The sequence below is a fragment of the Parasteatoda tepidariorum genome, chromosome 10 (genome assembly GCF_043381705.1).
Source record: "Parasteatoda tepidariorum isolate YZ-2023 chromosome 10, CAS_Ptep_4.0, whole genome shotgun sequence".
Taxonomy (NCBI): domain Eukaryota; kingdom Metazoa; phylum Arthropoda; class Arachnida; order Araneae; family Theridiidae; genus Parasteatoda; species Parasteatoda tepidariorum.
In genome coordinates, this window is record NC_092213.1 from 31,560,683 (window position 1) to 31,576,777 (window position 16,095).

Here is a 16,095-nt window from a genome sequence, read left to right on the forward strand (position 1 = left end):
AAAATTCGTTAAATAGAAAATCTCATTTTGAAATATGTAAACAATACAAAACAGGTTTTAAGTTCATAAACTCTAGACATAATTAAAACAGCAATTGATACACCTTTATCTTGTAAACTAGTATCTACTATTCATTTCAGAAATCTTAACCATAAAAGAAATCTGCATTGAAAGCAAGAATAGAACAAAACATTATTCAGTGTTGCACTATCATGCTACATACATTTTCAACTAAAAGAAGCTACATTTATCTATAAAATTATAGCTGCATTTATTATAAAAATAATTTTAAGCATACGTTAGCACATGCGTTCTTAAGTTTAATTGCTTCTGATAAAATACGTTAATTTTGTCAGAGCTTTTCGTTGGAAAGGCAAACAAAAAGGGAAAAGGATTTTACTGCTTTCTCTAAAAGTTAAGTGGCTTCGAAAATCAATTCAAGGTCATTTTCACCATAAAATGCTCAGAAATAATTTGGGAAATAAGGCAAGTGGATCTCAAAAAAAAGTTCGTTAAATAGAAAATTCACTTCGCTATTTAGAAGTTATTTTACAAAGAACTTTCCAAGGTTTCTGGAAAAAATTCGCAAAATAGAGAAATTCCCAAATTGAAGTTCGTTAAATAGAAGTCCGACTGTTATATATAAAAAGGAAAACAATACGCGCAACGCGCATTAAAATATTATAAGAAAAAAAAAATCTAAGAATATGTATTTTTCTTTTTTTTTTTTTATTTAATCTCCTTTATCTTTTCCTAATTTTAGAAAGTTGTCAATAAAGGTCTTCTCCGTTTTTTTTTCGCATTTAACTTGCAGTTTAAATAACCACTTACTTAGCTATTCTAGTGTTATCGTTTTTTTTTTTCTGTTTGTTTACTTCATTTCGTTTTATAATAATTTAATTACAAAAATTAAATTTAAAATTTTTTTTTGAATAATAGCATTTTTAACAGGGTTGGCTTTTTGTCGGCAGAAACTGGTTTTTGCCATGCCAGTGGCAGAAACTGGTTATAATCGGTAAAAACCGGCCAAAAGTGGCAGAAACTAAAAATACGTCTATATTAGTTCTAGTAATTGCTTAATGACATTTTGTTTAAGTAAACTGAAAAATGTAACTCCACATAATTGAAAAAACTTTTTAATTCATTGTCTGTAAATATATATTATTTTGTTTATATTAATTATAAAGAGTGCAGTATATCAAATATTTATACAAAACAAATCGGACCAATTTCCTGAAACTTATTTTTCCTGTCAAGTTTCGACAACTACCCCAGCTGCTAGATGGTGGTCCAGTTTTAAAAAATATGCAATAGATAAAAGTTTCACTAGTTCTGCTGGACTTGAGAGAATCTTCTCAAATTTCTCGTTCGTGCATAGGCAAATTGAGAAATTGTTTAGGTTTAGAAACTGCATCAAAACTTGTCTTCTGTTATAGATTACTGCAGAGTGCAAACAATGTAATATTTGATTTTGAATGGTGATAATTTTGTAAATAAATTGTACTTTGTTTAACATTTAATTGTTTTTTCTATGGATTATCCATTGTATGTCAATCTCAGTACTTACTTTTATGTCATTTTCTGAATTTCTACCAGTTTCTGCCACAAATGTGGCAGAAATGGGTTTCTACCATGCCGGTTTTAACCGGTTTCTACCAGTGGTTTTAACCACTTCGGCAGAAACTTGCCAACCTTGATTTTTAATCACATTTAATTAAAAATATAATTAATTTGTATAAAATATAATGTGCATAAAATCATTTTTTACGTATCTTATTTTAAAGAATAGTTACTTAAAAGTGTTTCCAAATTTACCAAATCTGATCGAATAGTGTCGATTGTAACTGTAAACATTTTAAATGCCCTGCAAACAATGATAATAATAACAATGTTTGAATCGCAGCTCTATCATCATATCACATGAAGTAATGTTTTTTTAAAAAATAAAATAAAAAATAGCAATGTAAGATTGAGATTATATTAGGTATTCAAGACGATCAAATTTATTTTTTGCTTATTTTTAGATAGCGTTGTCGATGCTGATTATGAAAATTTGTAACAGTTACTTTCGTCGGTCAGGTTAATTGTTTGCTTATTTTTAGCTAGCGTTTTCTTTACATAGCAAAAAATAGTGAAAAATATAAAAATGAAGAATAGCCACAGTTTTGTAATTATAAAAAGTGTTAATAATTTAATTTTTTAACGTTTGAAAATTTACACCAGTGTTGCATTACTTGGGCTTCAGAAAATTCGCGAAATTTGAAAATTAATCATTGATTTTAATAACTTTCCTGTAGGTGGAAAAATCTCGCCAAAACGGAGTTATTTAAAAAACGGTTATAATATATTTTTTTAATATTTAAGTAATTTGTCAGTTCTGAAGGCCTGATAATTCCTTACAGCAAGCATACAGAGTTTAAAATAATAACTTTGCTTCGAGTTTAAGATGTTTAAACTGCTTCGTTTTTTTTTTATTGGCGAAAAATCTTCAAAAAACGTCTATGAATTTGATCTTGGCTGTACCACAATATCAAGATATTGTACTACTTATATATCGCTATAGTTATGCAAAAAAAATTTATTTATACATTTATTTTTCATAAAAACGTAAAAGTATAATTTATAATTAGAAATATTAAAATAAAAGATTAAAATGATTTTTTTATTAAAATATGCAGAATTCATAAAGAAATATCGTTAAAATATTAATAATCGAAATTCCAAAGTTGTGACAGAATTTTTAAAAAAACTTTAATTTCATATGTTCATAAGGAAAACATTGAAAAATCCGGAAATATAGATTGCATGTTAAAAGGTTGCAAGTTTTCTTTACTTAATTCAAATAATTTCGAAGTATATAGACATATGATTAAATGTCATATTTTTGATTACCTTGTACTCAATGTATAGATAATAAACAATATAGATTTATAAAAATTAAGAAAAATCAAGCCAGCTATAATGGAATATTTGATAATATCTAATAAGAGTTGATGACATATTCCTCAGCTGCAGCAAATAATTTAATAACATTTTTAAAGTCTAAATCTTCATATGACCATTCATTAATAAAGTTAAGAAAAGTATGAGTTTCTGATATGCGTTACACCAATTTTACCTTTACATTTAAACCCTGAAACACATTATTTAAACAAGTGATTTTTGCCTTTTAAATTAATGAGCAAGTGATGGACACAATGGCAACACAAATAAGAAAATCTTGAACTCAGTGAGCAAATGATAAACTTTTGAACTTAAATAATTCTACACCATAATGGAAAACGTAATATTCGAACGGGTAATTCATTAACCATTACAGAAATCTCTAAATTAGCCCATTTTCCCAATGTATAGGAACAAGCTTCTTTTCAATTAATAGCTGCGTTGCTTTGTGGTTAATTTCTGCAACATTTCAGTGGCTAAGCTAACGTCATTTATCACAAGTTTCTTCCACTCTTCCGAAGCTAAAATCTCATCTGCATGAGAATATAAACAGTCTTCCACAGCAGATTTTAGTGTTTCATCTTGATGAGTTTTAGAAAGATTCATGAGATCGCAGACGTTCGAAGGCGTCACATTTTTCTTTAGACGAGTCACACATTCCTTTTTTAGCTCCGGAATCATATAGTTATCGGCAGCAACAAATAACTTGATGGCATCATCAAAGTCCAATTCATCTAATGATCCTGTGTAAAGGTATTTTAAAAAGTCGTCCATGCTCTCTACATCCACGTTAGTTATTTCAACACGGCCATTTTTACTTTTAAACGTATCAGTTTGGAACATGTTTTTAAAGACAGATGATCTTGCACTTAAAATAAAACGATGGGCGTAAAATGATTCACCCTCTACAACTAACTCTACATCGGTAAACTTGCTAACTCTGTAAGCAATACTCAGATCATTACTTAGAGTTCTAAATTGTGCCATTTTGTCAGACGATTCCTCATGTGATGGAACATATCTCTTTTCTGTTATTTTTGAGGTTTCTTTGTCAGTAAAAACTGCCATTTCACAATACAACCACAAAGTATCATTCCTTAAAAAAGTACTAACCGCTTTCAGTTCTTCAAACTCCGTGAAAGGTGGAAAGCTCCATTCTGATTTTTTCCCAGTATTGAAAACGTGTTCCTCTTCTTTGGTCGCCAAAGGAATGCCAGCAGAACTTAGGAGAGATAGTTTACAAAATAAACGTTGATGGGATTCATCCCCTTTTCTCACGCTAATAACGAGGCACTCGCCAAAACCACTCTTTTCCATCCGTAAAATCATTTCATATTTCCCATTCAAAGGTATAGGTATAGTCACTCTATGCCCTGAGTAAAATGCACTGAAGTTTTTAATGCTTTTTTTGAATGAAGCAGTTTCTGCTTCTGATCGAGTAACAGCGGTGCATCTGTTGTAAGCAGGTTCTGGAGCAAAACATGTCCACATACGCCACTGAATAGTAAGCGCGTTATCGAGTAAATATTTATTCGTTTTATTCAGTAAATCAGATTTATCCCATATTTTGGGTATTTTGAGAGTTGAGTTTTTCAAGAATACCTGGTAATCAGCTGTTGTATCCAAAACACTGATTCCATTGGCTGCAATTATTGAAATGGCGTAATTTACCGTAATGCTTTGGGGTCCTGTGTCATCTTTTCTCCGTAGATATAAATCAACAGATTTGTCTGAATGCAAGCCTTTTGGGTACAATTCTACACACCACACAGTTTTTTGGAGTGACTCAATGGTGAATTCCGGACTTATGAGCAAATCACTTTTGCTAAAAAAATCTTCAATAATCCACGTGAAAATAAAATCGTCTTTACCAGTCCGTTCCGACATTTTGAAATGTCCAAATAATATGTTGAGTTTTAAGAAAACAGTAAAAAAAATAATTAAACACTTGATGCTTTTTCATAACACCGATAGCGCGAAACCTTTGAGTTTATCTATGTTTAGTTTTGCGTCAAATAAAAGATAACCTTATTTCGCAATTATTATCCGAATGTTTTCTTTATTCCTTTGGGAAATGTTAAAAGATAATATGCAAGATATTTTTCCTCTCTCAGTTTTGTTTTACTCACTCCGATAACATCAAAAGATATAAAGTCTCGAAAATATTATCTGAAAAATGCAATTAAGATAGATAAAAATACAATGTTGTCAGCCTGTACATGCATTTAATTTGTTTTTACTATCTTAACTTTAAATCTTTAGTTCTCAGCTCTTACGTCATTACTTGATTTTCAGTTACAAATAACACATTTTAAAACAGTCAATTTTAAACAAATAACTTTTTATTTAAAGGTTTTTCTTTCTTTTTTTTACATTTTTTATTTTTTATTTAGTTATGGATTCAGCGATCTAAATCCATTTTTAACCAACCAACCATTTTCACGCTTTCGATTAAAAATTATATCTGCTTAAAGGACTCAATTTGAACTTCGAAATTTTAAGATTTCGATATAAAATGTTTTACTTGTACATGTAGGGTAAAATTAACGGTGGCTACCGAACACGGGGCAACTAAATATAATAAATGGCGATTAAAATATTGATTGCCAGCACCACTCAATCGCTGCTTTTTTGGTATAAAAAAAATGCACCCCATGAGCATTTTATTATTTTTTTACAGATAAATGGAGATTCTGAGTGTTTTATAGCATTTGAGAATTTCTTTATTTCAGTTTGTTTCTAAATTTTGTTTCGAATTTTTTTTCTTCATTTTTGAAATGAACCTTATAAAGTTTAGCGCAGTTTAAGAAATCTTTCAAAAGAAAATGTCTGACATTATTAAGGATAGCTACCTTTTTTAACGCTTAAAGTTTTCAATTTTCGAAAAAGAGGTGATATGTATTAAAAAGTGTCTATGCTACAATGCCACAGGATAGCAGTAAAATGCTCTGATTTTGTCTTATACCTGTATAGTTTATTAAAAAAAATACTACTAAATGTTAGCATTATTTTCTTTTGAACATGTAACACTTACAATTTTCAGATACCTTATTGTATTAAAGACTTTTTAAAAAGTGGCTTAAAGTTGTTTTCTACAGTAAGATTTATAAATCAAAGAATCATTTTTTTTAAAAAGAACATTTATTTTTACACGTTTTAAACTAAATTTAGTATAATCCATGATAAACTATGAGAAATTAATAGCGTGTTTCTTTTCCGCAGTATACAATTTCTTACAACTTTTATCTGATTTTCTTGAAAGTAAAACAGCTTGTAGATTATTTATGTAATGTCTGATATCCATCACATTTTTTAATAAAATGGTAGCACATTAAATAAAAAGTGTTCTTTAAAGCCTATGTTTAAGTTTTCAATTAATCAAAAAAAAAACTGCAATTAAATTAAGATTGGAAAACTATTTCTTATGTGAATGCTATTTAATGTTTAAATAAATTACAGAGTGAGAAAGCCTTTTCAGAAAACTCCATTTTAAGTTTGCAGAAACTAATCTTAATTTCATCCATATATGCTTTACTATGAAATGTGCAAATTCCCTCTCATTCGTATAAGTTTAAGCTTATACTTTTCTGAATAATGTTTCCTGGTTGCCCACTATCAAAATATGTAAAAAATGAATTTTTTTTAAAAATGCTATACAGTAGCGTTTCTTTTTAATATTACAAATGAGCACGGATTACTAAAATTATATCTAAGCAACAAATCTTTATACTATCAGATTACAATTTAGTATTTCCTGTTAAATGATTAAAAAATTTCTTTTTCAAAATCTCTTTATAAAAGAGTATTTAAAGTAAATTAGGTTCAAAGTAGGTTTGAATAAAATGTTACTTTTGCAAATTAAACGCTATTCGCAAAATAATGCATAAAAAAGTGGATTTATTAATACTTTATTTACATATTAAACGCTTTGAATGGATTTGAATTCCATCTTTGTAAAATTTAATAATTTTTATTTCATAATTTGGCATAAATACCATCCTCAAAAGCATTCCCATCAGGATAAATGACCTAACACTCATTTGAAAAGGGCCCCAGTATAAACCACGTGAACGATCTTTTTTAAAAACATTTTAAATACTACGAAGAATTACCAGACAAACGAAAAGATAAATAAATGACTCAGCTTTCTGATTGATCAGCTTTTAAAGAAGAATCTTTTGTCATTTTAGTTCATCAGAACTAAACGAATTTTAAATATTTATATAGTTGAATAACCTCTTAGTCATCGTTTGTCTGCCATTTTCAAATGAATCAGACGGCCATAATAAAAATCGTGCTTTGTAAAACTCACATTATTTCTGAATTAACACTGCCATTTGAATGTCAAAGAATAACATTTTAAGAACAAATACAAATTTTATTCGCCTCTACTAATTCACGCTTCGATAACGGAGTAGCAGACGATATCACGAAAATACACCTTTAGAATATTGTAGCAATAATTATTAGCACTTTCTCTTCTAAAGAGAGATTTTGCAAGATCTCAGACGAGTGTTAAGTTAAACATCAGCAAATGAAATTGATAATAAATAAAGGAGAATTACACAAACGACCGAAAACAATAGGCGAAGCTTGTAGCTCGCAGACACGTTATGATGACTTTGAATAAGAGATATACTCATTTCGCACGCCTGTATTGTGCATACCTTGAATTCAAGAGAGCGCTTATGAAGTTAGAGGTTTTTCCACAGCAATCATATATCAATATGATTGTTCTTCCACAAATAACTCTTACAAAATGAATTTATGAAACAGCAGGGCTGAGAAAATGAGCTGAAAATTTGTGCAAAATGATGACCCCTAATGCAACGCTGCAAGGTCATTTTTGCTGGTATAAAAAGAAAGGGTGCTTAGGAAATCTTATGTCACATAAGCTTTTTGGGTGCTTTGGTGTTCATCGCCTGCTATATTCAGTAAATTTTTTTTTGTGAAGTCAGTTACTACCTGACAACATGAAGACCTTAGTAAGTAAACATGCTTTCTTTTGCAGTACTTGGGAGAAATGGTCACTTATATTATAAATCAATTATATCTATATTTTTATAAATTCTGGACGAAACTAATATTTAAGTTGTTTGAGTCTAGAAAAAATGCTTGCAAAAAATTATTTTTGAAAATGGAAAAATTCTATTCCTATATAAGGATTGTACTCTGATGTAAAAGTTTTAAGCTAATGTTAATAGCTCACATTATTCTATTTCCTTAATCTGTAGTAATCAAATACATTACATTAAGAAAAATGATAAGAGCTAATATGTTAAAATACTAAACGAAATTACATAAAAAATAGGCGATTATACTCCTGATGCTTGATGCTAAAGTTTAGGAAAATTCCGCGATTATGTTTTTTAAAAGAATTGCGTTAAAATTATCTTTCGAATTTCGCACGCAAATTATTATAGGTGAATACATCCTAACATGCCACAATGAATGACATCAATGCTTGAAGCTAAAGTTTAGGAAAATTCTGCTTTCATATTTTTTAAAAGAAGCCCATTGAAATAAACTTTCGAATTTTGCATGTACAAATTATTACAGTGGAATACTTTCTAACATGTCACAAGCAAATTATCCCTCCCTTTTTTTTAAAAAAAAAATTATAAGAGATAAAGTGTTAATAAAACTCTAATAGAAATGGTTAAAAATGCAGGATTTATGTTCTTGACTATCCTAATGTCAAAGTTTAGGAACACTTTTCATTCATATTTCCTTTAAAAGATTCATATTTTCCTTAAAAGATTTTCTTTAAAGATTATCTTTCAAATTATGGACTATCATTACAGTAGATTACTTGTTACTAAAAATGTTTGATTTCATAAATGGGATGACACATCTTATTAAAAACAAAATGTTGAAATTGAAAATTAGAAAACAATTGTAGATATCAGCTACTTACTGAATTTTTTGCTCCTAGAAATTTAATATCTATATGTTTAAAGTTTACATTACACTTTTTTAACAACTTGGAAAAAAAAGTATTATTTATTTTCATTAAAATTTTGTCTATGAATATGATAGTAAAAATGTAAGCAAAAGAAAATAATGCCAAGAAAGGAATTCACGCATGTATTATTAATTTGAAATATTTACACATATAAAAATACTATTTAAATATAAAGTATATTGTCAGAGTCTGATATAAATCTCATCCCGATAAAATACACCGATCTATCGAAATTTCATCTCTCACCTGATAAAATATCCGATACATACTCACAAAGTGTGTATTTCATATTCACTTTTTCCTTTTATAAGAACTTACGTATTATATGATTTAAATTAAAATTATATTGAAAATATTTTAGAATCTGCTTAGATATTCACCAATAATAATATAATAGTAATATAATAATAATAATTTGCTTTGGAATAAGAAATTGAAAAAATAAGAAAAATTTTCTCGATATAGAATACATTATTCTAAAAACAGTGCAAAACTACTTATCTACTAGATCATCAGACTATATTTTATTTATACTTTTCACGTCACGTTACTTTTTACGTTACATACACATACATTTTCCTCTTTACTCCGAATTGGAGCATAGGGCTTCTATCATAGCTTTCCATCATCATCTCACTTTCCATCTCATTTCCATTCCATTTGTGGTCAGATATTTTGTATCTCTTCATGTCTTTTCTATTGTTTTCAATTCGCTTACAATCATCCTGCTCTAAGTATTTTTAGGTCTTCCTCTTTTTCTATTGCCCTGAGGTTTCTAATCGAAAACTTGTTTAACTTTAAATTTTGCTGCGGTCTCAGGAATTTACAATCGGCCTTGGCAAGATTCAGAAGTGGTCACTTGAAATGCATGTGATTTCAGAATGGTTAAAAAAAATTTCTTCTTGCTTCTGTTCAATACAGGCACTCTAGTCCTGCTCACCTTCTTAATTGTTTAGGAGCCTCCTAGAGACAGCTGTTTGTTGAGCAGGAGAAGATCTTCGATGTTCTCAGGTGACTGAGTCTTTTGGACCTGGTGTAGGCTTTCCTACACTAGGAGGCTAAGTAACAACAAGAGCAACTGTAAATTTTTCAGGTTTATGTAGAACATGATTAATTAATTTCCAATATATATATATATATATATATATAATAATTTTAAAAATATGTATAATTCTTCCAAGTGAGCAATTTTTTAATGCTTTCAAAATTATTTATTTATTTCTCTTTCTTCTTACTTTTTAGTTCACTTATTTATTTATTTTTACTTTTAGGTCGCTATCTTTTTCCTTTTCTTTGCTCTCCTCTCAGCAGTTTCAGCATTACCCTACTACTACGGGGGTTATTATGGAGGAGGATACCCATATGACTACTACAGCTACTACAATTACCCAACAACTTATGGTGCATACGCCTCTCCCTACTTCCTCTACAAAAGATAAGGCAGTATAAAATTCACCTCAAAGATCTAAGTAAGTAAAATTATGTATCTAGATCAGAAATGCTTTTCGCAAAAGCAAACGCAAGATATATTTCGAAAATATGCAGGCTGTTTACTATTGACTACTCTTGATCTAGAATCCTTAACAAAATATAAGCCAAACTTTTATGACTCCTTTATCATTACAAATGGTAACGAACTTCTATAAATAGTATAATTATGCAAATAAGCAACTAATATTGTGTTTATGACAACGGCATTTTTTAAGAAATGATTCATCTTGACTTTTCGATGAGATAAGGTAAAATTACCGTGTTTCTGGCTCTATGGAAACACCAAAAAGCTCGGTAATTATTACCGAAGCACGTTAATTATTTTGGTAAAATTAACAATAAAATATGGTTGCTTAATATGTAACAAATTTGATACAAGTGGAAAATTCGGTAATCTTTCATGATAACTTAGAACATAGTTTAAAAACTAATTATTCAATTAAATTTATTTTTCAGTTTTGTATTCTTTATTAAATGTGCGGTAATAAGAACCATAATTTAAAAACCGAAATTCTCGGGACTTAATTCACAAGAACGGAAAAATTGTCAAATGAATAGTATAAATAGCATATATTTTGGTTTTATTATTGCGGATTTCGTAATGTATGGTAATTTCACTAGAATATTTTTCTCTGATTTAGGATATACCGTATATACCAGATACCACCTTTCATATCAGATAAAATATTAAAAATAACTTCAAATAGTACAGTTATGAAAAGAGTACTTCATTAGTAAAGTAATTTATGCCGAAAATGACTATTTTAAAAACTAATTCCTCTTTAAATAGTTCGTTGTTGTTGTTTTTTTCTAATCCCCAAGAGGTCCATTACAATTAGACCAAATCCATAAGTCCAAAAGTGTCCAGAAAGTTTAAAAACAGATGAGGTTTTGAAAAAACCTCGTCGATCTTAAAATCGATACAAATAGTTTAAGCACTGTAAAGCATTCCGGATCAAATTACGCTACAAAGCTCCGACACTTTCATCCGTAAAATCCATCTTTACCGTAGAGAATTATACCATAATTTTTACAGTAATTATGGTCTATCAGTTTTTTTTTCTGCAGCATTTTCCGGTAAAAAGTACCGGCATCCTGAGTGCTGGTACTTTTTAAGCACTGTAAAGCATTCTGGATCAAATTACGCAACAAAGTTCCTACACTTTCATCCGTAAAATCCATCTTCACCTTAGAGTATTATACCATAATTTTTACAGTAATTATGGTCTATCAGTTTTTCTTCTTTTTTTGTTCTGCAACATTTTCCGATAAAAAGTACCGGCATCCTGAGTGCCGGTACTTTTGAACACGTCAACAGTTACTTCAATTGGTATATTTTTGAAGCGATTGAAGCTTTTATTCAAGTAATATCTTACCGTTACACAGTTTCTTAGGATTATTTATTTAATATTAGGTAGCTGGTTTTATTGAGGAAAGTGTTTTTTTTTAAATCACTATAATTTTAACTAAAGAGGACAAATTTATTTTGCAATGGCCTATCGATGTGATCAAAAAATGTTTTTTTTTTTTTTTTTTTTTTTTTTTTTTTTTTTTTTGCATGCAATAAAAATTTACGATTAAATTAATATTCCAGACAGAAGTTATATTTTTATGTAGTTTTCATAAAAGATTCCCTTTTTTTTATCTTTCTTTTTCTACCAAGAGGTAGGAAAGAAATTCCCATTGTGAAGCCCATAAAGATATTTGGTTTATTATTATTATTATGCAACTGAAGAAAGTACATATGAAATTCATGTCTCTGAATATGCTTCCATTCTCTTTTTGAGTGCAGGGGGAAAAACGTACATAAACCGATCATGTCCTTTACCAGAGGTATTCTCCAATTCCCAGATTACCTATTGTGCAAAAAAGTAATAAAATTCCCAGTTGATGTACTCGTTGATTGTAAATGGCGGGATAAGTGCCAACAGTGCCTTTAATATAAAAAAAAAAAAATCAAAGAAAATTCTTACTTTAAAATCTGAAAAGAAAAAGGGTTTGTTTGTCAAATAAAGAATAATAAAAGAATGATTTTTATCAATGCTGAGATGATTTTATAATGTGTTTTTCGAATTATATCTAAATGATAAGATATTGAAAATGTTATGAAAAGCTTTTTGCTAAGGAAAATAAAAAAAAAGGCGGTAGTTTTTATTTATTAAACACGAAGCAATATCTATATTATCTTGCTGAAAAGAATTGTCTGGACTTTAAAACTGATGATCAGCTTAAATATCTTTAAGAAAATTATAATTTTTTTTATTATCATTTCTTTGGCAAGAGTTTTCCTTTCAGAATAACGTAATTAAAATTATTGATTAATTAGCAATTTTACGATTTCTTTTTATCAATTTTGCAATTTCTTTTATTCTCAATCTACAACATTATAGAAGTATTTATTTATTTATTTATTTTTACAAAAAAATTTATTTTTTACGGAATTTGGATTTATTTTAAAGTACAATTTGGTTAAATGAAATAATTTTGACTAAATTGAATTAATATGTATTAAAATAAATTAAATATATGAATTACATCTCATAGCATTATAGTAAAAATATATTATTTAATTTTAGATTCTTTTGAAAAATTTTAAAGATGAACAAGAAACTATTTATTTGTGATTTCTTTAATATACCAGGTGTTCCATAATAACATAATCCTTTATATTCTTAGAATCTTATGATGGTCATTTATCAGTGCTGTTTGTCAATGCACCATGTGCTAGCTTTAAATCATTATAAAAACATGATTACCTTAATGTGCATATAAAAATTATTATTGAAATTGTAATCGTTTAAAAAATTAAAAAACCCTTACTAAATTAATAATAGTTATAATAACTATTAATTATTATGTTTTTTTGGGACGAAGTACTAAAACTAAATGTGTATTTCTTTTTCTATTTCAGAGAAATGAAGAACATTCCATTTTGAAGAACAAAATCATTTTACAATTTGCTTTAAAGAGCCTATATGGTTGAAGAATAAACAAATAGAGTAATAATAAAAGCATACAAATAACGCTTTTTTTGTAAAAAATTTTGCTTGTTTTTACGCTTTTTCGTTAAAATTTTGTTTGTTTTATCACATATTAATCCTTTGAAATATTCATGGTGTATTTTAGTAAGTAAATTCAATAAAACATTATGTGACCCAAAATTTTTTGTATCAATATATTTCTTCAAATTCGTAGATTTTTAAAATTACACAACCGTACAATATTTCAAGATAAATGCACATGAAATAGAAAGTTAAATAATTATAAGATGATATTTGACAGGGAAAAAATCTATTCAGTGCACTAATTTCTAGTATAAGAAAAATTAAAATGCAAAAAGACTTATAAAAACAAGTATAATAAATTGTGTTCCTCTTAATTGTAATCATAAGTTACGGTTTTTACAGTATAAAGTTTTCATCTTTATCTCCTTTAAACATTATTCTTTAAAAAAAATTTATCATTGCTTTCAAATGCTTTAACTCTATGCTTTTTTACTTTCAGTTCTTAAATATTAAAAAATAGTCATTCAATGCATTAATGTGCATCGTATCACTATACAATATGAAGAGAAATTTTCGCGTAATTATCACATTGTTTTGTAATTGCGTTATTTTAAGACATATTATACCAGAAATAAAATCTGTGCACATTTGTCATCTATCAAATAAACCCATTAATGGTCACATAATTTTGAAGAAAAAGGTTATAAAAATGATAATTTTTATATTCAAGAAAATTATCTAACACTAAGTGTATATACAATATATGTGCTCATTTTTAATTTTTGGGTAAATTTTTAACTTACACGCTCATTGAGTGATGACATCTAATTTAATATAAACTATCTCTAAACACATGACGAATAGTCTGGCACTACCATCTGGTGTATAGATTGAGAATTAAGCATGATTCCGCGAATAAGAAATAGACTGCTTTTATCTTTTCGACTCGTTACTTTTGAACACACCGGCTCCGAAATATCACGGGCACGAGACATAGAGAGTGAAACTTCACTCCGTCATTTTGACTGGAGCGAGAAGGAAGGGGTTAAAAAGATTTTGATGATATTATAAGTGAAGAAAGCATGTAAATGGTTTTATTATAGACATGATTCACAATTATAAAATTATTTAAAATTTGCTAAAAAAAATTACTTTTCTAAAACTCTTATGATGCATCTTCCATTGGGATTATATATAAATTGCCATGCAGACACAATTACTAAAGCAGACTCAAAATCTTCGAATGATCAGCTCATAAAGACCAAATTATATTATTATGTCTAATATGTTAAATATACGAAGAATTTCGTCTGGTTTTAGTAATTGTGTCCATATTACAATTTGCACCATTTTTTTTATCGAAAGCATAATTTATAAATAATTTTTTTTATATTTACAATGCTTAATAAATTATATTATTTCTGATGCCTTTCAAAATAAAAACGTGCACGCTATTACGGCATGGTTTCGATAGCTGAAAATTCTCTTTACTTATGGAAAATAATTCTCCTAACTTCTAGAATCTAATCAATTTAGACGCTTTGGAATGTTTTACAAGGAACAATACAAAAATAAACTGCTGACACTTGATAGATTTTTAAAATATTGGATCATTAACACTAAAAAATATAAAAATTAAGAATAAAGAAGATAAATTTACCAGTAAAAATAAATTTTGGACAACTTCTACAGCCCAAATTCTTTTTTCACAATTCAGAAAAATAAAAACAAAGATTATACTATCACAACGTCGAATTTTCAATAAAATTTATATAAGTTAAAATTGTCCTAATTTTTCCAAAAAATAAAACTTCGTCTTATCTATTACTGAAATAATAGAAAAGAAGAGTCATTTCAGTTCTTTTTGTTCCTGAAAGTCAAAGAACAATATTTCGGATACCTGGTGCATTTCGAATATCTTAATGACGTAGAAAAGAAAGTTCTTGCAAAAAGACTACCTAAAAAAAGAACTTGCTAAAAGACTACCTAATGTTGGAGGTTGGAATGTGTATTTAATATACATGAAGTTAAACAGACGCAGCTTCGAAAATTAATGTTCCATTTATTGAAAAACAAAAACGCTAGTTCATATATATGTTACTTATTTGTGTTTCTTCTGCACCAATGAAATGAAATTCCTAATCATTGTGTTTCTTTTATGCATCAATTTAGCTTTCTCTTTTACTAAAGTCAAAAATATTGCTTATTCATTATAGAATTTTGATTACATTTGCTTGATGAATTGTATATTGTTTCGGATGCCTTGAAGAAGCCGTAACATAGAAGGGAAAAAAAGTTTTATTAAAACACAAACAAATACTAAAGATCTGAACGCGTATAGAATAAAGATGAAGTTTAACAGATACGAAAACTAATGCTGGTTTTTAAGAAATGCACATGAAAGACAAAAAACCGCTAATTCATATCAGTGTTACTTAACTGTTTAACTTCTATACTTAAGTTTCGCATCGCTACCAACTTCCAAATTAATGTGTTTCTCGCAATCTGGCATCAAGAGGTTCTTGAAACGTTGAAAGGGTTCGAGATAACTGCAGACGGCAACATAGTAAAACACAAATCCGCTGAAATGCCATAATCAAACATACTACTCAAGAAAAAAGTATAATGTTATTGTTTCAATCACATATTTAAAATTGGATTCAAAAAGTAAAATTAGAACATGGAAATTTC

The 16,095-nt window shown here is 28.3% G+C and overlaps 1 protein-coding gene and 1 long non-coding RNA gene across 2 annotated transcripts; one reads left to right on the forward strand and one right to left on the reverse strand.

Annotated features, from left to right (window-relative positions):
- Window positions 1-2,734: 2,734 nt before the first annotated feature.
- On the reverse strand, window positions 2,735-4,964 carry LOC139426749 (speckle-type POZ protein-like). The gene has a single exon (XM_071186630.1). The coding sequence runs from the start codon at window positions 4,828-4,830 to the stop codon at window positions 3,373-3,375; it is 1,458 nt and encodes a 485-aa protein (XP_071042731.1). The 5' UTR covers window positions 4,831-4,964; the 3' UTR covers window positions 2,735-3,372.
- Window positions 4,965-7,604: 2,640 nt separating this feature from the next.
- On the forward strand, window positions 7,605-13,560 carry LOC107438434 (uncharacterized). Its single transcript, XR_001583366.3, has 3 exons — window positions 7,605-7,928; window positions 10,180-10,377; window positions 13,311-13,560. It is a non-coding gene; the product is annotated as an uncharacterized lncRNA (long non-coding RNA).
- The last annotated feature ends 2,535 nt before the right edge of the window (window positions 13,561-16,095 follow it).